At 42.8% G+C, this 21,664-nt stretch overlaps 1 protein-coding gene across 6 annotated transcripts in view; it reads right to left on the bottom strand.

Annotated features, from left to right (window-relative positions):
* The window catches only part of ralgapa2 (Ral GTPase activating protein catalytic subunit alpha 2), an 80,796-nt gene extending 77,359 nt beyond the window's left edge, over positions 1–3,437 (bottom strand). For 3 of the 6 annotated variants that reach the window (XM_044046978.1, XM_044046981.1, XM_044046983.1), the window contains exon 1: positions 3,185–3,437. In XM_044046978.1, coding sequence (XP_043902913.1) covers positions 3,185–3,290 — 106 coding nt within the window. In that variant the 5' untranslated portion in view covers positions 3,291–3,437. The remainder of the gene's footprint in view (positions 1–3,184) is intronic. The other 3 variants (XM_044046982.1, XM_044046979.1, XM_044046980.1) reach the window with 1 other exon arrangement.
* Positions 3,438–21,664: the final 18,227 nt, after the last annotated feature.

Below are 21,664 nucleotides of genomic sequence, written 5' to 3'. Positions count from 1 at the left end.
TTCCTCTGGTGCTTCACCTTGTGATTTCCTTTTATGCCAGCAGCACTTTCAGTTGACCCTGACCTCAACAACACTTAGAGCCTGCACACTGACAAGGTAAAGTGTAATAAAACTACATTTCACTTCTTCTGAAGATCAGCACGGAGCTTCCTGAAAATGCATTACCTTTTGACTACAAACACACGCAAATCCCATCACAAACAGAGTGTTAACAACACAGTCACTGTTATTCCAGTTCACAGACAGGTTCAGTTTAAGGTTGTTAACTCCACTGTGAGAGAACAAATGGAAACAAAAACATCTTTGTTTTTTTGTTTCCTTCATTAGGTCATGTAGTTACTTGTCCTTCAACCGCAGAGCCCATGCTGAAGTCCTCATGACAGCACATTGGATTTGAGCTAGAAAGTGCATCTACCATCTCCAGCACCACTCTTAGCTCTACAGCTGACCTGACATTCTGACCCTTCCGTGGAGGGAGCAAGTGAAAAGAAACATATCTGTCATATCTCAGGATTCATTATGGTATTTCCCAGACAAACTCCTGTGAATGGTTAAAACTAATTTACCATCACTGTCTAGGTACTTTTTTTTTTACATTTTGGGGTAATGCAATGAAAGTGAGTTGGAACTGAGCCTGAGAACAACTTTAAACTACAAAACAGTCAGAGAAATAGCAGTATGCAGTGGGCGATCAGGTGGTTTGCTGGGCTCCTGTAATTAACAGCTTCAGCCAGATGAAGCCAGGCATGACCAACGAATTAACATGCAGCAGCTTTCACACTCTATCCCACAGCTCAGTGAGCAGAAAACCAATACAGGGCCACTCTGAAAATAGCCCCAACCACAGATTGTCCTTTCTACCTCAATTCTACTCTCTACTCAACAAGTAAGCATAATACATTTCTGATTCTGGTGGTACAATGCCATAACCACAATGACACATGACATGTTTAATCTTGTCACCTCACACACAAGGTATTTGGCAAGGTCTGCTGTAAGGTTAACAAGCTGCCAGTAACTCTTCATTTCTCAAACAATTCTGACATTTTGACTATTTTCAATGTCACAGGTGGGTTAAGGGGAATTAACTATTATGGTTACATTGTGACTACTTCTCTAGCTAATAATATGAACAAACAAACAAGATAGTATAAAATTGTGAGCAATTATAATTAAAGAAATGTCCCTGTCCTGTCCTACAGCAGCCCATCTTTCATCAGCGCTTCCTGTCCACACAGGAACCAGCAGTACCAGGAGGAAATCCTTCCTGAAAGCATCTTGAAAGCTGGCACGTTGGGGACAGTAACGTCGGTCCTACTATCTGCTGCTGAACAGACAAACCTTATCTATAACTGCACATGAGGGGAAGAAAAACAGAGGGCACGCAGAGTGCCATGTTGACCTCCAATTTGGTTGAAGTCCGGTCTTGACATTGAAAGTGTGCCATGGTAGCAAAGAGGTCTAATATATTAACTTCCAAAACAGCAACATCTGCACAAGCCACGAACCACTATGAAACAGAAGGTGGCTTTCACAGCTATGACACTGTACAAGAAATCAACAAAAGCAACAGCAACATAGCACTATGATAAAGTTACAGGCAAGCATGCTTCAGTTAAACAAATATCTGAAACGCTCCCATAAAGATGTTTACTTACTCCAGTCTCTGTCGTCATACAGTATCTTTACACTTAGACTTTGCCTGAAAGTAGCTGGCAGCCATTTTTGGAGGATGGGTAACTTTATTGAGGTTGTGTTTTCATGTCTGAATGAGATTTGAAAGATCTTTATTACACTCTAGGGCTTTTTTACTATTACTACTGTACACATTCTACTTACAGAAACCTGCTCCTTTATTTTGGAGTTACATCCAAACATATGTACAGTATATAAAAGTATAAACACATGACAAAATAAAAATATCCATAGTACTCGACGTTCATCCTTTGACAAAAAAGAGCAATACATACACATTGGTGACCTACTTTGCCTACACGTTCTGGAGTAAAAAGCATGTCAAACATTATATTATTCCTATAATTTTCCTTTGTAGCTTCCCTACAAACCCTGCAATTCCCTCTTGACAGATTCCTTCCTCTCAGTTCTTTCTCGGCATATCCACTGACCCCATTTTGTTTGTGATGCACTGAGAACAACAGAATTGTTAAATTATGTAAACTACAGTCTCTAATACTACGATCTTGGTTGGAATACAATAATACTGGTGGGGTAATATGCAAAAGCGACATGTGCACACTGACAGGGTGGACAATAGAGAAACAGATATTGCTTTGAGCGATTTAATTACTTTCTGTTCATAAGTTACAGTATGTGAACTTAAATTCTTTTGTGACAGTAACTATCTGTCTGACATGGGAGTGTGTTTTGGAACTGGCATCAGGACTTTCATCTGATCATGGAATAGAACCTACACAATAGGATTAAAGCTGGTTCCATTTTGTGTGACACTAAACTACTGCTTCTTCATTTTAAACATTGATTACCATTTTGATGACTTTAATTTGGTCATTATAATTTTATAACATGATTGAAACAGTTTGTTTCCATTGAATGAAACATAGGGCTTGGTGACATTTACAATTATTCTTCATTAATATCATTAAAGCTAATTTTCCTTAGGCAGTGTAACCAGATGGACAACTGAACCAGCTTCAGAGACGCTCAACTGTCCATAACACTTCACCCTTAAACGCTCAAATTGGGACTAACACTACGTTTGTGCAGAGGAGTACTGAAATACGTAGGACTATTTACATTTTCTACGTTTTAAAACAGGTTGACACAGGAGTGATGGCAACAAAGGCTATGGTGAGCACCTGCTCCTCAGACACGGATGCACTGACCAGACAGGCAGCATCAGTTAGCAGTGGCTGGCTAGTTAGCCGCGAGTAGCGCTAGCTCCCATTAGCTAGTATGCGTTATGACAGTGTAATTTATCCGTTATTAGTGCGTTAAACGTGTGAATAAACGTGTAGGGTGAATGTCAACATTTTAAACAGCAAACGCAGCGTTGTGTCATCCATGTTACCAGTGAGTTAACTTAGTATTAGTGAGCGCAGTGACAGCTGAGCCGGCTAGCCGCGGTCCCTGCTTGACGCTTAGCTAGCAAGGCTAGCAAAACCTCGGCGCTGCAGAATCAAAAGCTCGGTGACATTTCACTCACCTAACAGTGAGCGGAGGTGTTTGAGCCGGGTGAGCACATCCTTCTTTGGGTCCAGAACTTTCTGTGTAGATTTCTTGACGTCTCCATGCCCCCTTCGAGTGAACATTCCGCTGTGAATTGCAACCGTGGAAGCCGAAATCACCTGTGTTTCACCATACACCGAGCCTCCAGTGTGGCTGTCACTTTCCTCACCACTACTCTATGCTCGCTGGGTAAACATTCATCTGACGGCCACTAGTGTCCTGTTTTTTGTGGGTGTGTAAACACGGAAGTACAGCCTGACAGAGAGGAGTGGTCACTTCACGTGAATACGCCTCCTTGTTTATAACCATTCCACCTTGCACCTCCGTTGGTCTTTTTCGCCCATTTTTATTAGTTTATGAGTCATTTGATTTGACCTTTCATTCACTTGTCTGCAGTAAGAGCACACTCTCATTCTTTTTGAGAGCGATTAACCTGAATTTACTGCCGGTGACTATACTGTCTCAAGCTGAACCAGTTGTCCTCAAGCTGAAGACTGTTAAGATTTATAAAAACACTTCCTTTGACACAAGAGAGATTTGATACTGATGTGTGATGTGATTGTTTTAATAGCTCCCAAGCGCCCCCTTGTGTTCAAAATGGTAGAGTACAACACTAGAGTGCAGGAGATGGATTTGTTCATTTTATATAACATGTTGTCTCGTTATTGTTAAAGATGGCATTTATATGTATTGCATATTAGCTTATAGTATTATCTTAATTATCTATTTATATGGCCATACATTTTACAATACTAATATTATGTATATTTATGGTCTTAATTCTATTTCTGTGGCCTTGTGGGTCCTATCTGTGTTAATGGGAGAAACTATTAAAGGTGTCAATTGCAATGGAATGTGGGAACAAATCTGTGACCTGCATACGACCCACAGCCCAGAGATGCTACCCATCCAGAAACCTAAAGTTATAGCATTTAACCTTTATTTCACTAGGAAGTCATATTGGGATTGACATGACTTTTCCGTAAACTGAAGCATGTGGCTTATTTTTGTCTACCATGTACAATACAAGGAAAACCCCAGGAAATCAGCAATGTAGAGACACCTTACACTTAAAATTATAGTACTGGACTGTTATTCTTGTCTAAAATCATATAAAGGGACAAATATTTCAAGTAAATGTTCACATATGAGTCGCTATAACTAGGCATCTTATACTGCAAATGTGCCAAATATACGTGATAAAATAGTGTAGTTTTTTATTTATTACATGTCTATGACAAATACAGGTGTAACTTCCAACAATAAAGACGGCTGGATTCCATTTAGATGTTCCAGGACATTGGTACTTGGACACTTGACATTGACATCATTGATCACTCAGAAGTGTAAATGGGTCACAGAGTGGCCACGATAAATAGGTTTGTTAAATGCAGGTGTAGCGTTGTAGATGCTGTATAGCACAGTGTTGTGCTATATACTGTATATATAAATGTTCATCAATGTCTGTAGTATTCCAGTCCAGGAACATGATCACTCGCCAGTGTGTATTAAAATCACTGTGGCTCTTAATATAAATCCATGAACTTCCCTGATTAAAGAGACCTGTACTTTTTTGATATTCACACTCAGCTATGGCGATGCACACACAAAAGAAAGGCTGTAACAGCTTTGCCGCTCATTCAAGCTCCTGCCACTTGACACTTCAATCTGTTGGTTTTTATGAATAAATGTAAGAAGAAATCTGGAGATTTTTCAAGTGGAGGAGCTCCCCTGTAGTAAAAGTCAACGCGGGGGTTATGCTAGATTGAACAGAGTTCACCGAGTTTATGACATTAATGGGTTTTTCAAAAAATAATTTGTTTCACTCGTTTGTGCCGACAACAAATTCCATCTTGGGAGAAAGAAAAAAAAAAAAAAGTGTTAAAGTGTTCTGAGATGAATTAAGTTTAAAGACTGGACGTCTCCTTTAATCAAATCCTACAGAACTGACATTATGTGCAGTCTCACACTTTTGCCTGTCTGCTGCTATCGGTCTTATTTCAGAGGCGATTAACTTTGAGGCTACACTGGGGTAAATTCTTTTATTTGTACACCATAGAAACATCTCATTGAAGATGGAGTATACATAGTCGAGTTAAAACGGAGTTTAAGTGCTGAGTGGTAAATACTGGCAGACTTTTATAAAGAAATGCATTACTATCTGTGCCTCTGTATATCGTTATTTCATGTTACATTATCCAGTAATGTATTTTTAAGACCGCGTATTATGAGACAAAATAAATAAACAGGTTTAGTGGCTCTTTATTGTGGTCACAAAAAAGTGGGGGACATGACACAAGTGACCAGGAGATGGCGCCTAAACCATTTGTTTGAGGGTTGGAGTCAATGACAAACCAGTGAATGTGGGTATGTTTGCGTCCATGAATAAAAAGTGCTTAATGCCCGACGCATGACTGTCATATGTAGTGCAGAAGACATTGTGGAAATAAATTCAGCAATAGGGATAGAAACCGTAATTACAGAAAAAGTAAGAAAATTCCACAACAGATTACTTTGAATAACTCAAATTTGTAAGTAAAAAAAAGCTTTCATGAGAATTTCTTTACAAGTCAACTGTGAAGGATCCTATACTCTCAATAAAGAAGACATGATTGTGTTCTATTTCATCCACCACCCCCACATACTGAGCTCTGGCAGTGCGGTAAGAGCGTTCATCTCTCTTTTTCAAGGTTCTCAATAGTGAGCGTCTTGAATGATATGAGAGGAAACAGAGGGAAGTGAGAGCGGAGGCCAAAGAGGAGGAGTAAAAAGAGGAGTAAAATCAGCCTTTGCCCTGCAGTTTGGTATGACACTCATTATCTGAAGTGGGCCATTCTGAGAAAGGAGGAGGTTGCCTGTCACAACAGATGTTGATTACACAAAACAGGGTAGTTTGGAGGGATGTGTGAATAAAATACAAGGACACACACACACACACACACACACACACACGCAAACCGACACAGAGCCACAGGGTTATTGTTGGTGCTTTGTCATCAGTCCTAATTGATTGTAATCACCATTCCTCCTCAGCAAACCTCCCCTGTTCTTAAAGGTCAGGTTATAGCTCATTATCTACGGAGGCATGCACCTAAGATAAACTATCAACACTAACAGAGGGATTTAATGGTCTCTTCCCTCTCTAATCACGCACCTGGAAGTATTCTGTGCCCAGCTTTTTTTTTCTTTTCTTTTTTTTGTGTGAAATGATATACCATAAGCTGAGGCAATTTCATTTTATAGTCTACTGTGGAGCCAGGCACTGCATTCTCAAAGATAATCCCGTGCAGAATAAGACAATTATGATGGCATTATTTTGGAATGAGATAATTCATTTCAAAATAGGATTTTCAGATTATAAACCATTATAAATAGTTTTTTTTTTTTAGAATCTTTTTTTAACGACAGACTGGAATCGCCGGGTGCCGGGTCCAGTGAAATGAAAGCCTCTTTATGACCAAATGGTGGCACTGTAGCCTTAAAAATGCAGAGCATCCCTCTCACGGCCAGGCTGTCGGACTGATTCCAATCCAAGGTTTGAAAAGCACTTGTCTGCTCTAAATTGTTCTTATAAAGAGCTCGGAAATACTTGACTTTTCTCCTTATGTGGTTATGGATTTCCTTTTTGAACAATTAAGTGCCATTAAAAGCTAATGTATCCTGTTAAACCACATTAAGGTGTTGCTGTGGACAGTGGCACAGTCATCCACCCGAAACGCGGCGAATAGGAGCCAACTCTGGGAGCATTTTTTGAAATCTATATCGGACCATTCAAGAACTTCAGGATGAAAAGGATCAAAAGGGAAATGTCCGCAGGGCTGCCGACGGTCAGGCTGTGAGACCACCCACAGCCGCTTGACACAGATGAGCCACGGAGAAATGAAATAATGAGACAAAAAAAAAAAAAACCCAATCTGTGTTTGACTCAGCCAGGATCAACACATGAATAGAATCTAATACAAACACTCTTCTTGAAATTTCCACGGCGCTGTTTATGTTTCTGTCGCAGCCGAGAGTGGTCGTTAAAAAATTACATTAATCAGGATTCAATGGATACATTTCATACAAATGTGTTCATCACAGACCCACAGTAATGTTATTGTGTGTATGAAAAGTATCAGCCTTTGTAATGCGTCCGGTTCCACAAATATGACACAAACACAAGCCTGTGGCTCCCACCAGGGGTCATCATAGTGCCCTGAACCATAGAGGTTAGCACACAATTAACAAGTTTAAAGGACACAATCCCAAATATTAACGTCTCTTTCTTTTATTCTTGAATTCAGATTGAGAGGAATGGTTTATCATTTACCATTAAAAGTATCATTATGACGTTATATGCATGAGCATAAGCAGTTTCTCTCCGTACAGGTTAATGACTGGGCCACTTTGAAGTAATTAAAACAAGAGCATTATAAGGCAGCAGTTTCACATAAAGGTACTCACGGCAACATACCATCCACTTAATTAAAACTCTTTGCCGACAACATTTTCTATCTTTGCAGGTAATCTGCTGTGAAATTAATAAGGAGGGAGAATTAAATGACTAACGTTGGCAAAGAAAGGCTATTTTTCCTCCCCTGCCACACGCACGACAGGGGTCTCTATCTGGAACACATGATCCTCGTCGCACTGCAAAAAAACGCTGCTTCCAGTTCTCCCCGTAATCTGATTCCAATTTCACTTGTGGCGTGACACCGCAGAGACAAGTCAGAGGGACGTTTAATTGAAACGTCCCCGCTTTTAATTGGATTCTGTTAAGATGGGAAATGAGCTCCTGAGTTACAGTCTTGTACCTTTAAACGCTGATACGGGACGGTTTTCCAGTGGGGATCAGTCAACGGGCGTTTGAATTGAAAGATCTCGCGCCGCGCATTTCAAAGACACGTCGACTCGTGTGCAGTGAAATGAATTGTTGTCTTTAACAAGACGGTGCTTGAGAGACAATGCGACACTTCAAGCGCGCTCTCGTGGCGGTTTCAGTGCAGAACACCGTCAAATGTTAACATTTTACAGACATGATGAGTATGATCATGCATCGATCACGTTGACCCACAAATGCTCATGGCCAATAATGAAATGGCTGCCGGTATACACCGTGAGGGAACCTGTCGTCCATGATATCATATTCAAGCTGAAGGCATTAGCTCCACACTCAAGCATGTTCAGGTAATGTGTGGGAGGAAGGCAGCAAGGCTTCTTTCACCTCCTGGGTTGTGCTCTTCCTACCTCCTACATTGAGATATGTGAATTTTTTTCCATTCTAAGGCCGGCGTCACCCTGCTGTGGCTGTGCAAAAACATGCCTGCTCTCCCACTGCCGATGCCTCCACCTACGCCCGTGACCTCCTCTGATAAGTTTGGAGTTCAGCCCTTTCACTGATTAGTTTGCTGGAACATTGAATGCCCATGTCTGCAACCCTGTGTCACCCAGTCTGGCACTAGCTGTGTGTGCTTGGATCAGCAGGGGGATGGCACACATGGCCGGCGTGATACTGAAACCATTATTTATACATCGCAGTTCTCCGGTGGCTTAGCTAAGCCGAGTCCCTCGCCTCAGAGAGGAAGAACTGAGGACGCGTTTTCTAATTCTAGAAATGTAGACGTCAGTGCTAGATATGCAACGCTGTACGGGAATCATTTGCAAAAAAGAAAAATCTAGGATTCATATTCTGTGTAAATAAGTGGGGGCATTAATAAGTGTGCTGCCTCTTTAGTATACTGTGTGAGTACAGCATGTGTGTGTGTGTGCATGTGGATTGCCTGAATCGAATTCACATGTTTGTCTGTTTACTGTGCCACTGCTGCACCCAAGTTGGAGCCACAGGAGTGTGAAATAACAAGCACAAGAGGGATTTCACGCCTTTACAGAGCTGAAAAGATATTTATTTATATATATATATATATATATATATATATATATATATATATATATATATATATATATATATATATATATATTTGTCAGAAAACTCAGTGAATTTTCATTCCCGACAAACTTTGTTTACTTCCCACTACTCACAGCACTACCTAGTTCCAAATCCCAAACTCCCCTTACCCCAAACAATTAAACGGCATCATTACATACGGGTTCCCACGGGTACGGTGGGGTCCAGGTTTGCTTATGCTACATCTCCGGGACCCGTTTTATCGCCACTATCAATGGCACAAGGTGCATCATTAGGAAAAGACAAACAGCGCTTGTTCCTTTGGTTGGGGTGGTGGGGGGAGGCAGACACAGTGACACAAAATCAATGCTCGGTTTCCCAGGAGCACCTAATTAGGTGGGCACTTGTGCACTGTTGAAACACGGGCCAGATCCCTTTGTCTGCCGAGTCGATCGTGTGAAATGCATGAGAGACACCTTCAGTGCTGATAAAGTGTCAGACGGGTGAGGAGTAAACACATAAGTGACACTTATGGTCTAGCAGGTCTCACTCCCACCGTACGCGTCGCAGACTTCATGTGAACTTTATCGGCCACGAGGGCAATGACTGTATGATCTAATCTAACCATGATTATTATTATTATTATTATTGTTGTATGTTATATGATATTAATTGCTGTGAAAGAGTTGTTTCTTTCTTCCATTCAGCTAGCTGTATCACATAGGGTCACGAAACGAAAGTGCTGAATGTGGAGTGCCACGCAGGAGGCAGTTCTCTAAAATGACTCTCTTTCTGAGCATTCAATAAAAAAATGGAAGAGTTTCTGTACAAAAAATAAAAAAATAAAATAAAATGTCCAAGCCCTTTCCTATAAACTGTTAGAGTGACACTTGCGAATTTCCACTGTGGACAAGGTGGCAGTACAAACACTGATAGACGGAGGGGAATAAAAGGGCCTTCTCATGACAAACTTTCCGGAAATGTCAGCCTTTCATGCTGTTGAGAAGACCTATTCCATATCTATTACAGCAGGCATTCTGTGTCCGATATTTCAGATTTCAGTCCTCCCCACACTGCAAATCCTCTGCCAATCTTCAGCCCTTAAGAATCTCTGCCAGCGCCGATGCATTATTCCCCCTCCTCCCCCCCAACCCCACGCCTCCTCTCTCCTTCTTTTGATGTGACAGAACAAACCGCAACCTATTAGGATTAAGGCTTTGAAAAGATCTTTGATGCCGCTCAAGGTTCCTTTAAACTGGGGAATGACAATATGAGCTGTGTGGCAGCAGATGCTGAATGGAGTGATTGCTGGTCCTCCTCAGTGAAGTCTGCTCTGCTGTCACACACAACACACAGGCACATGTGTGCTCATCTGTTTACACACACACACACACACACAAACACCCTTTACCTAAAGCGCCACAGCTGTCATTTACAGTGTAAGGTATTGTGCTCACAAATGCAGATTTGGTTCAATACTTTTTGTCAGAGATGAGTTTGGCTCGGAGTCAGTGCTGCCCGGGATGAAAACAAACAAGCATTACAATACCTTGCATATTCTCCATTTGTGTGTCGGGACATGAACATGTCAAAAGTGTCACCAGAGGGCCAGAGATGCAAGGATGTTAGGCTTCTGGAAGAAACACAGAAGCAGTAAACCCACTCGTGTGTGTGTGTGTGCTAACGATTTCTGTATGTGAATAAGAAATCCGTGTGTGTGCGAGCGTTTTATTTGGCTGAAAATTAGACGAGTTCAAGGTGCCTCACTTTTCAGAGCGGAGATTCTCGAAAGCAAACAAGATATTTTTTTTTTTGTACATTTTTTTTACGATGCCTCAACACTGACAGCTCATCTGATGATGCTGGAAGGATGGAATTCTACAGTGAGGAGGAGGAGGAGAGCAAATTAAGTAAAGATGACATCTTGAATGCTACCTGTACACTTTACTTCAGTCACAGAGACGTCGCCGAGTGCAAATACCACTGCGATGCATCTCCCTCAATCAAAAAAGACTTTAGCTCCGGTTTATCTTCTCACTCCTCTGAATATCTCTCATCATACCTGCCTCACCCCCTGAGGTAGCCAAGGACAGGTGCGATGCCGAATTAAATATTCAAACTGGTGATTCCCAGGAGAGATTTATTGTGGCAAATTTTCACGGGTGATCCCATTTAGATATTCACTAGTCTGTTTTTGGCGTGGTGGTGTCTGGGGTGAGATGTCACTGAGCGACTGTCACCGCAGATAGCCGGTCGGTGGAGAAATGAAGCCACGGGGCACGAGGGGTAAAGGCTTCTCGGCGCACAGTCGGAGAGACAAGTTCTCAGCGAGCTGCCACCATAAGCACACATTGATCGCATCTTATCTTCGTGACTCTAGATTAAAACGCTCAACGTTGGCTGTCCCGCCCTCTCTCTGCAGGCTGAAGGCCTTTCTATATCCCTGAGTGGAAGAGCTCTAATCTCTCTACGAAGTAGTGGGAGCCTGTAACTGGCAGAAGATGGCACAATTAAAAAAAAACAAAAAAAGCTCAGAAATGAACCGTCTTAAACTGTTCCCCATTTAAAGAGTAACTCGAATCATAATCAGGTTTGATCCTCAATCTGCATATTTTGATGCTGCTGGTTGAGCTCTCTTTACAGAACGTTGGGAGCTGAGAGATTGTCTTCTCTTTTTTTTTTACTCTTTCTTCTTCAGGCACTGTTATCGTAATCCAAACAATTGGCTGTTGAAACTGCATGTGTCCCCTTTTGTGGGGATATGGCTGGGAATCAGATCCTCCTGGGTCTTGTTTAAAGTCCTGTCCAAATGAGCAGGGACGAGTTGGGGCTCTGACAAAAACAAGGCAGGAATAAAGGGGAGAAAGCCTGGACAGACAGACGGATGAGCCCCGGGCTCCAGGGCTTTGACTTTGGCCAAACAAACATTTGTTTTTCAAAGTGTTTTTAAAGTCGGGTGGATTAGAGCGGATGTGGACCAAATCCCAACCCCCCCCCACCCCTCACCACCCTTGCCCATCCGTGGTCTTGTCAAATGGTGCACTCAAAAGAGGGGTTGCACCTGTTAAGGCAGCGCAGAGGAGCAGGGCCAGGATGATACTGAGCAGGGCTTTGTGGGTATCAGAGTCAAAACAAAGCTGTCAACCGGGGCTCATTCATCTTTGATGTTCATTGATGAGGAAACTGTTGGGCCTCAACAGGGCATTGTTTCCCCTAAGTGGTGCCCATTGATAGCCAGAAAGCCACATTTGTTTTTAGTCTCTGACGGGTGGAGCTAAATTTAAAGGGCTTAATGGTGCATTTAACTGGTCCAAAAACACTGTGCTTTGGATCCCTCCTTGCACCATTGGCTCGGGCTGTCTTCCTGCTTCCTAAATGGCCTATAAACAATAATAAAATGCTAATCGTGTATGAATGGCCAAACACCAGTGGGCATGCTCGTATCGTCAAACCCTGGGCTCTTCTGAATGCCTGCTGCGACAAATCTAGATCCAGAAAGCGGGCGGTTTAACTGCCTGGCCCGGTCTCCACCTCTCCGCGCTCTTTGTCATAGAAATCTGGATAGCCTTCATAGAGTGCATTTCTCATGCTATTGTTCAGCAAATCATATCCTCTTCAGCGTTTTCAGGATGTGACAAGATAAGATAAGGGGGAATATTAATGTCATATCGCGCCATCTAAAATTATGAAAATGCACGGGAGCGAGGAGGGGGCATCTAGGGCAGGAAATAAAAATCAATTTGCGGGGGATTCCATTTTGTGTATTGCCGTGGAAAAATAAAACAGAGATTTTTCCACGTTATCTGTCCCGAATCCAATTAGAATCAGGTTAATTTAGTGGCAACAGTTTCAAAACGCTATCATATTGTCCTATCAGCTGATGTCTTTGAGTGCTCTCTGTTGCTAAGGTGTAACTGTTCAAATTTAATCATGTCAGATACCGTATCTGACTGATGCACAATCTTGGCTATCACTTGCACACGCGGCGAATGCAGAGACACTGCATTAATTAAATCCTTGATTGTAGTAAGCTCACAATGTGGTCCACCTTTGAATAGGCGGAGTGTAACTGTTCTACAGAACCATCTATTTCTCCTTCAGACCAAAAAAAACAACCGAGTTACTCACCATTGAAATCTCAGCTTAACCTTGTTTTCCTTGTTTTTTTTCATCTCTATGGGTGCACATGCACTATTTTCAATTAAATGTAATTAATGAGGCATCCTTCTGTCGAACAGTGAACGCCGCACAAATAAAGTACAATATTGTTTTCATAGCAACCACCATGAATTCTGCACACGATTACGACGGTGTGCAAGGTTCAGACATGTCACCTCACAAGGACTGCTGCGTATACACGTTCACTATTGACCACCACAAATCCGTCATTCTTGAATAGGAGTCCGTTTTCCTCAAGAGCCGGCCCGTATTCTTGCAAAAAAAAAATAAAAATAAATGAAGGACTCTTGCTTTGTTTCAGCGCAGATGTGTATCAAGGATACATAGCCACATCTTTTCTTAAATAAGAGTCTCTGTTTACACCTTCAAAGCACTGGAAGGAGATGCTTTCGCACAGTTCCTTTACCGCTCCCTCCTGATTGTTTTGCAAGCTTGATTTGCTTGGATTCTTAAATGATAGGCTCATATAGAGCCCCAGACTCCATTTACATGGCTGTGTGTTGGTCGGCTGCCTCCTTAAGCGTGAGGAGATATGCGAGAGCAATCAACTATTTCTATGGCTTGTATAAATGGCGGTGGATGGGAGATGAAGTTTGAATTTTTTACCACTCATTTGTGGTTCAATTGCCAGAGTGTGTATTGCCTGTTTTTTCGCCGACGGAAAATAGATGGCTTTGTCACTCAGTATGCATAAACTGTTGGTCTGTGTGCTGTACTCTGGCAATGGAAATGATAGCAATTCTATTTGTCTTGTGAGGAAGACATTGTTACAAAGTCTGAATAGTATTTTTTCATGAAAGGGACTGTTTGTCCATTGTGGAGTTACTTTCCTCAGATATTATATGACATATCTGCGAACCCTTTTCAAACGCTGACACGGCTGGTATAATGCGATATGTTAGCGGGAGCAGGAAAGTAACTTCACACTTTACATATATTCATGCACCTCTGTCACTGTAACGTTGTCCTGTTATTTCAGCGCAATTCAGACAGCGGCATCGGGCAAAAACATTCACACAAGTGCGGGTAATTATAAGACGCTTATTCAACACTAACCGCTACCGCCGAGATTGCACTTTGTCTCTTCACCTAAAATGACACACTGTCACACATGCGACCCGTTCAAGACCTCGCAGTTTTGTGTCATTCTGCACTTGAACCAAACGTATATTTCTATCAAGACGCGCGGAGATAGCATCCTCCGTTTGGCGCAGAGGAGGTGTGTCTCTCTCTACATTCACAAGAGAGGGCGAGGAAAGGGCTGGCGATGGTGGCGGCGGCGGCGGCGGTGGGGCACCTCTCTTTTGTTCACTCCCCTCTCTAACTGGTAGTGTTTGACTTCCCCCAGCCAGGAGTGGGTAATTCTGGAGCCCTGTGTGAGGTTGTTAGATCACTGAGGCCCAAGACAGCACCATTCTTTGCAGACCCTTGACAGCAAATATGTGGTAATGATATTGTCTCCTGCTGGGTAATAACACACAATTCAGACTGCCACATACTGCAGTCGCCGGGGAAAAATGGAGGGGAGAGGGGAAAAAAGAATTACACTGAAGTACTGGAGGAAAATGACAGGAGAAATGTCTTCAACCTGAAGTGCTATATTGAAAAAATTCACTGCGGCAGGACACTGCAGTGGGGAGAACTGTTTTATTCTGCACTTCTCAGAGTGATTTGGCCCAGAATACAAAGATCACTGCTGCCTGGAATTGGAACACGGTGGTTTCCTCAAGCGAATGTACATTTCTGAGCAATTCTTTGACTTTCCTTTGGAGTTTTGTGTTTAAAAAATCATTTTCCACTTGGTTGTTTGTGGAGGCATGCAGAAATAATGGTCTTGGCTCTTGAATGCCTCGGATTAGCAACTGGGGTTGTTGGACAAAAACCATGGCTTCAAATGACTCGAGTCCTTTGTGTCCATATTAACACGTTGCAAAGTTGGCGTTTAGCATAAACAGCATTTTCTTACCATGGAGACCTTCCATTGTTAACCAGACCACACTGGCAGATTCAACCTTGACCTTTGTGTTGCTCCACTTGGTTCTCGGCTTGTAACTGTCAACACCATCCATCACCGGCCAATCAGGCCCTGGGATGGGGGCCGGTCCCCCTGCTGTACTGTGAAATTGTGGCATGTGATCCTTAATGTGCGTGAAGTAGACAAGACTTTGGCACAATACATCAGTCTTCGGGGGGGGGCTGCTCTGTGCTAGTCTATTAGCCCCCCGCTGTGCCCCTGGCTGCCTGGATTTATTCCTAGGTTGGAATAATAGTGTGATGTCTGCATGCCACCAGCCTTAGCCCTGCTCAGGCCTTGGGCTGGCTGTCAATCAGAACCCTGACCAGTCAGACAACATGTCACATAGCTGAAATACTCCATCACCCAACTCAACTCCAGCACACGGCTGATATATTAACAAAACATGTTTTATTTTATCATAGGGAAATCAGCCAGTGACAGCTGTGAAGGCTTTGGGCATTCCTCCGCTCCAAATGAACCCTGTTCTCACTTAGTCAAAATTATCTTCTCTGGTCTCCTCTGCTTGTGTCCATGATCTTAGATACAGACATTGCCTCTCAGTGAGACGCGTGTGTGTGTGTGTGTGTGTGTGTGAGAGTGACTCCTTCTGCTTATTCATACATTTTACTGCCAGAGCAGCATTGTGCAATGGGCTAAAATAAATGAAAGCACCGTGAAAAAAGGTAGCCTTGATACCGCACGACTGGGTGAAAAAGGGAGGCATATTGAAACGGGAGAATTCATCTTTTCTATCAGCCCCTGCGCTCATGAGTTGAACCAGGTATTCAAATGGGTTCAATCTGCGCCGCTCAGATTTGCATAACACAGACAGATGAACTCAAGTGATTGAATTGGGCAAGGTGGAGTGAGGAAAAAGGGAAAGAAAATGAATTTCCAAGTGAATTAGGAAAAGATGGAAACGGCAAAGGGTATATTACATATTTTTCACACCTGAAATTATTACGGAATTAACCTTTCTTTCCACTGTGACAGCCCTCTAAACCCTCTTTATCACAATGAATTTGATGCGCTGGACTTGGGAAAGACTTGACTTTTTGACAAATAAAACAGGGGGTACACATTAATGCCACAGTGACTGTTTTCTCTCAAGCCTGTTGGTCTGCAGAGATCAGCTGATGATCAGCTTCTTCTTCTATTTTCCATGACAGAGCCAGGGGATGAGAACTGTGGCACATGTGATGTATTTGACAGGCCAGTTTGGGTCCAGTTGAATGTATCCATGCAATAGGAATCTGATTCCCAACTGTATTATATGGGCTGTTCATTTGATGTTTAACTGCATTTTGCAACAGGTCAGGTTTTAGTTGGACTAACCCAATAATTTGTCTTTTCTAACTTCTACCGACTAATGCCCGTGCAGCCCTCGCCATGACTGGCAGTGACCACTTTAGAGTCACAACACTGCGGGAGGGGAAAAGGCAATTTCATGGTTCACGCTGTGGTTAATGTGCTGCTGTAATCTTTAGAGAGGCCTTTTTGTTTTTGTTTAAGTTTCGCAGAATAAAGGGTCGGCCTATCGTGTGCTCAGGCCAATTAATCATTGGGTTAAATGGTGACAAGGAGGCGCCCAGTGGGAGTGGGCAACAGTGAAAGTGTGTGTCTACTGTTGAGTCTTTGGTTTTGTTAGTGTTTAGGGGATGCTTTAGTGTGTGTGTGTTTGCTGTGGTCACACAGTCAGGTAAGACCCTCTAATTGCTGCAAGGTGCATTAGCAGTCGGTCACCTATTTCTCTCTCTCTCGCTCCCTCCCTCTCACCATGTCTTTGTTTTTCCTCTCAGTGTCAGTCTGTGGGCCAGAAGACAATCAGACCAGAAGGGTCATTTTCTGCAAGAGCTCACCTCCCTCCTCGAAGCCTCGCAGCTGACAGGCTCATGCTCGGCAGGAGCCTTAAATTAACACTTGACGTCTGTGAGGCTCAGCCCTGATGAGGCCGCGGAGAGACAAAATGTCACAAAACAAACACTCCATCATTTTTGCTTCATTTCCTCCAGTGTTGGAGAAACACTCACCTGGAGGGCCAGTGAGGGCTGTGGTGACTTTCACCTCCCCCACGATCCCAACACCCCCATCTGTCGCCATGGATCTGCCCCAGAGCGCCAAGGTGAGAGATTACGGCCAAATAAGAATCGAGGGATGCTGAGCAGGTTGGGCATTTCAAGCGAAAATGCTATTCAAATATTCTACAGGATTATTACTTGTCGAATATGCTTTACTGTTCAAGAGTTAGTAAAATGAATGCAGGGTTCACAGTGTGTTGAGCTAAGAGGAACAGCTAACGAGATGCTTTCAAAGACAGTGGAACATTTAATTAATTCTGTGGTGCCAACATTGTGCTGAGACTAGAAGAGTAGCTTCAAGATGCATTCATTAAACCTCGTAAATGTCATCACTTCTGCAAACACACATGCAGTCCTCTGACTAAATGCCTGCTGCTGCCAACTTGATGCACCACAAATGATGTAGTTATTAGAGTGGAAGTCATTGATAAACACTCACATTAACTGATTGACTTTTTAAATGACAGGAGTAATTGAATAATCAGACATTCATGCCCATCTCTAGTAATTATATGAGGGTAGAAGTGAACTGTTTGACACCTGTTGAGTTTGGGTTATTTAAAAAACAGTGTACAATGTGTTATACAAGTGTGATTGTTTTCTTTATTTCCATGCATTGGATTTGTTTCCTGTCGCTGCTTGCACATCGTAAATTATTTGTTTTCCTGTGTACACGAACAAATACCCTCACTGAGGAGCTACACAACCACTGGGAGTCAGCGCGGTAAACTAGCATGATGCTATTTGAAGCCTACTTCAAACACATTGCCCCCAGCGAGTTCCGATAGCGGCCGTGTCTATTTTATTATTTGCTTTATCTCTTTGTTGCGTGAGAGTTTATTTGTTTACACGAGAGGGATTGGAGGTTTGGTGATCTGAGCAAATTGCAGCAGAAAGTACTTCAGATGGGAATGACTGTAATTAGCATGCTCTTAAATGTGGAACACTCTCCTAATGTTTTTGTTTACGTGGGGCAGCTGATCTGTGACTCGGTGTGGGGGCGGCCCACAGGCAGGTTAAAATCACTTGTCATGCCAGAGATCATCATTATGAGCTTAGAATTGGTCGGCGTTGAGAAACAATCAACGCAGCGCCAGGTAGACACTCTACGAACAGCCATGCTATGCTGCAAGGCTTTCCAGAGGAGATAATTTGAAAACATGAGTGTGTTTATGAGAGTGCGTTTGTATGAAGTCATGGTCATGTGTTTTGGCTCATAGTTTTTTTCTTTGTTTACGGTGACAGGACTGTCTTTTTTTCGTAATCTCTGCATCTACACCAAAGCGTAGGCTCCATGACACTCATTAAGAGTCAATCAAGAATTTCCTAGTGAGCCCAGTTATTCAGTGAGTGATTATATTTCACTGGAGGATAATATCCAGGTAAATTAAGATTTCGATTTAATTCAGCCCTGGTTGCCGCTGCATCTCCATTTCACATCATGGAACAATTGAGATCTTATCATGGATTAAAGTGGGGAATATTACACCCAATTTAAAATATGCACATCTTTGACTGCACGCACAGCTTAAGCAGCTGCCATGGTATCTGGAAAAAAAAGAAAAGAAGAAGAAGAAGAGCGAAACAATTAAGCGCCTCACCCACAAAATTCAAATGACTGAGATACAATTCATCAAATTGGCAGAGGAATTTGGGGTGGAAACACTGTCTTAAAGTGTTCTTGAGAAAGATGAAGAGAGGCAGCTGAAGAGAAGGAGACAGCAGGAGCACAGAGGAGGCAGGAAGTTGGGACACATTGAAAAGGGGGAGTCGTGGTGGTCAGGTGACAGTATAACAAAGTTGTGCTTGTTTAAAATGGAAATCTTCCCAGACTTCCTCCCTCTTGCCCTCTCTCCCTCCCTCAGCCCCGTGGAGCCCATTGCAAACGCTAAGCTCCAGCATCTGAAGTGGCAACACTTGAGATGGTGAAAGTGACAACATCTTAACATAAGCTGAGGGGCTAAAGTGAAAGTCAGCACGAACCCCCAACCAACCTCTCCTTCCACACACATCCTTCACTGTCACTGTGTCATCCCTCTCAGCACTGGCATCCCCACGCCTGGTCCACTCAGCCACCTCGCTGTGGCTGAGTGGACATGGGAAAAGTTACAGGTACAAAACGGGGAGGTGGAACGCTATTTTTCTTTTGTGGAAATAAAAAGTGTAGGAATAAGAAGTAGAAATCTGCCTGTCTTCTCTCTGTCTGTTTCACTGTCATCGTTGGTCCTCACTTCTACTTCCAGTCACAGGTGCCTCCAAACAGAACTGGAAGCATGTAATCCGCCCAAATCCAGCTTCTTCCGAGGAGTGTAAAACCAGGAATGTTCTGTGGGGTCACTGGATTAGACAGAATTCATGGTGGTAGCTTGGCTTGAGAGGCGGAATTAGAGGAGTAGGGGAAAAAAGGGAGAGGAGACTGAACTGGTTTTGTATTAAAATGAGCTTACCAGGTGGTCTCCCTCCCAAAAGTGGACACAGTGTGTCAAGTAATCTGAAAAGCCCCCGGGTGTTTGTCGCTCATTGGCCAGAGGCCTGGTAAAAAGGGAGAGCGAGGGACTGAGAGAAAGCGAGAGAAAGAAGAGGGGGCTGGCTAGGGAGGTGGCACTGATGTGGCCATTGAGGCCTCAGTGAAATGTCTGTCAGGCTTGGTTTACCACAATCACAGCAGTGATTAGGCCTCTTTTGATGACAGGTTTAGTTTTCTGTCCATTGGCAAGAAAGTGAGAATGGACAAGAGGGGAGGGGGAGGCGGGTGGATGTTGGGGAGCAGGGTTGGGTTGCATTGGGAGACTTTGGGGGTGGGTGTTTACACACTGTTGCAGGAAAACAGGGGGGTGGAGAAGGGGTGTGTGTGGGGGGTGTATATTAATGTCTTGCACCAGGGAGCTCCTACGTAATTTCCCAGCGGGTCGTGGGGTCAGGTTTGTATTTAGTTAGTGGTAATGATCTTGTTAGGGATCTGAATGGACCACCGTCTAAGCCCATTGAGGACAGCGAGTGTGCCTCCCCATCCCCCACCTCTGCCTGCCTTGTGTGGGCTTACACAGCCCGTGAACTGTGATTAATGGACTTCCAGGGCTTAATAACTTGCAAAACAGTATTAAACAAGGGAGGCCCCGGGACAATCGGAGAGGCTACCCAGGCGGAGTAGGAGGTGGCTGTAAACAGTGCCCAGCAACAATTGCAATGCATGGAATTAACTGAGATGGGCCACTCACAATGCTACAGCTGGCTAGTGGCAGGGAGCCAGGCCTGGGAGAAAGCTTCACTGGTGCTTCCAGGTGGCCCAGACCAGGCCAGGCCTTTTCAGTTTTGTAAGTGTTAAAAAATAGAAGGGGAGAAAGGCTACATTTGTGATGGGGAGACAGTGAGAGGAAGCCATTGAGCAGAGACAAGAAAGAGATTAAAGAGCACAGAGAGTGATAAGCAGATAATGGGGGGACACATTCAATGGAACAAGTAATCCTTGACATGCAAGCACAAATATGAAGCCTTTTGTCTCTTGTGTCTAATTCAAGCCAGAATGTGTAAAGTGGCGAAACAAGAATAGGGATCCACATAAACAAGTACACAGAGACAGCTAAAACATACTCATCTAAGTGCACACACACACACACACACAAACCCATACAGTGCACCTCCCTTCCCACATCTCCTGCCTGTCTTCCTTTTTCCCACCCTTGTGCCCTCTTATCTGGAAACAAATGATCCCAGCATGAAGCTACAAGTACTGATGCGTTCAGACCACCTCCACTCTGTCACAGATATCCTGGCTTTTCTTCAGATATGTACATATAAATATATATATATATATATACATATATATATTTATGTATATATATATATATATATATATATATATATATATAGAGAGAGAGAGATATATAGAGAGATATATATACATATATATCTATATATACATACATATATAAGTGTGTATATACAGAGGTGGAAATTAATGAATTACATTTAATCACATTATTGTTATAGGTTTTTTTATGTAAATTTTTATGTAAATGTTTTAAATTTGTAATTTTACTTTTACTTAAGTATATTTTTTTTGGAAGTACTGTATTTCACTACACATCCGTTGGCCTGAATTACAAACAAATTTTAAAAATATTTTCACGCACCGGACACTTGAATGAGTGAAGGGCTTTATGTGTTCACATATTTTATCTTGTCAGCACTCAATTAAAAACAATTCATATGAGATTTGTGTCCTCCAAAGAACCCCAACCATGTTAATAAAAAGTAACTAAGTAACTTTTACTCTGATTACATTTTAAACATACA

This window comes from Solea senegalensis, linkage group LG16, assembly GCF_019176455.1.
Source record: "Solea senegalensis isolate Sse05_10M linkage group LG16, IFAPA_SoseM_1, whole genome shotgun sequence".
NCBI classification, from domain to species: Eukaryota; Metazoa; Chordata; class Actinopteri; order Pleuronectiformes; family Soleidae; genus Solea; species Solea senegalensis.
Note: the sequence above shows the minus strand (reverse complement) of the source record. Positions and strands in the feature narration are given on the sequence as shown.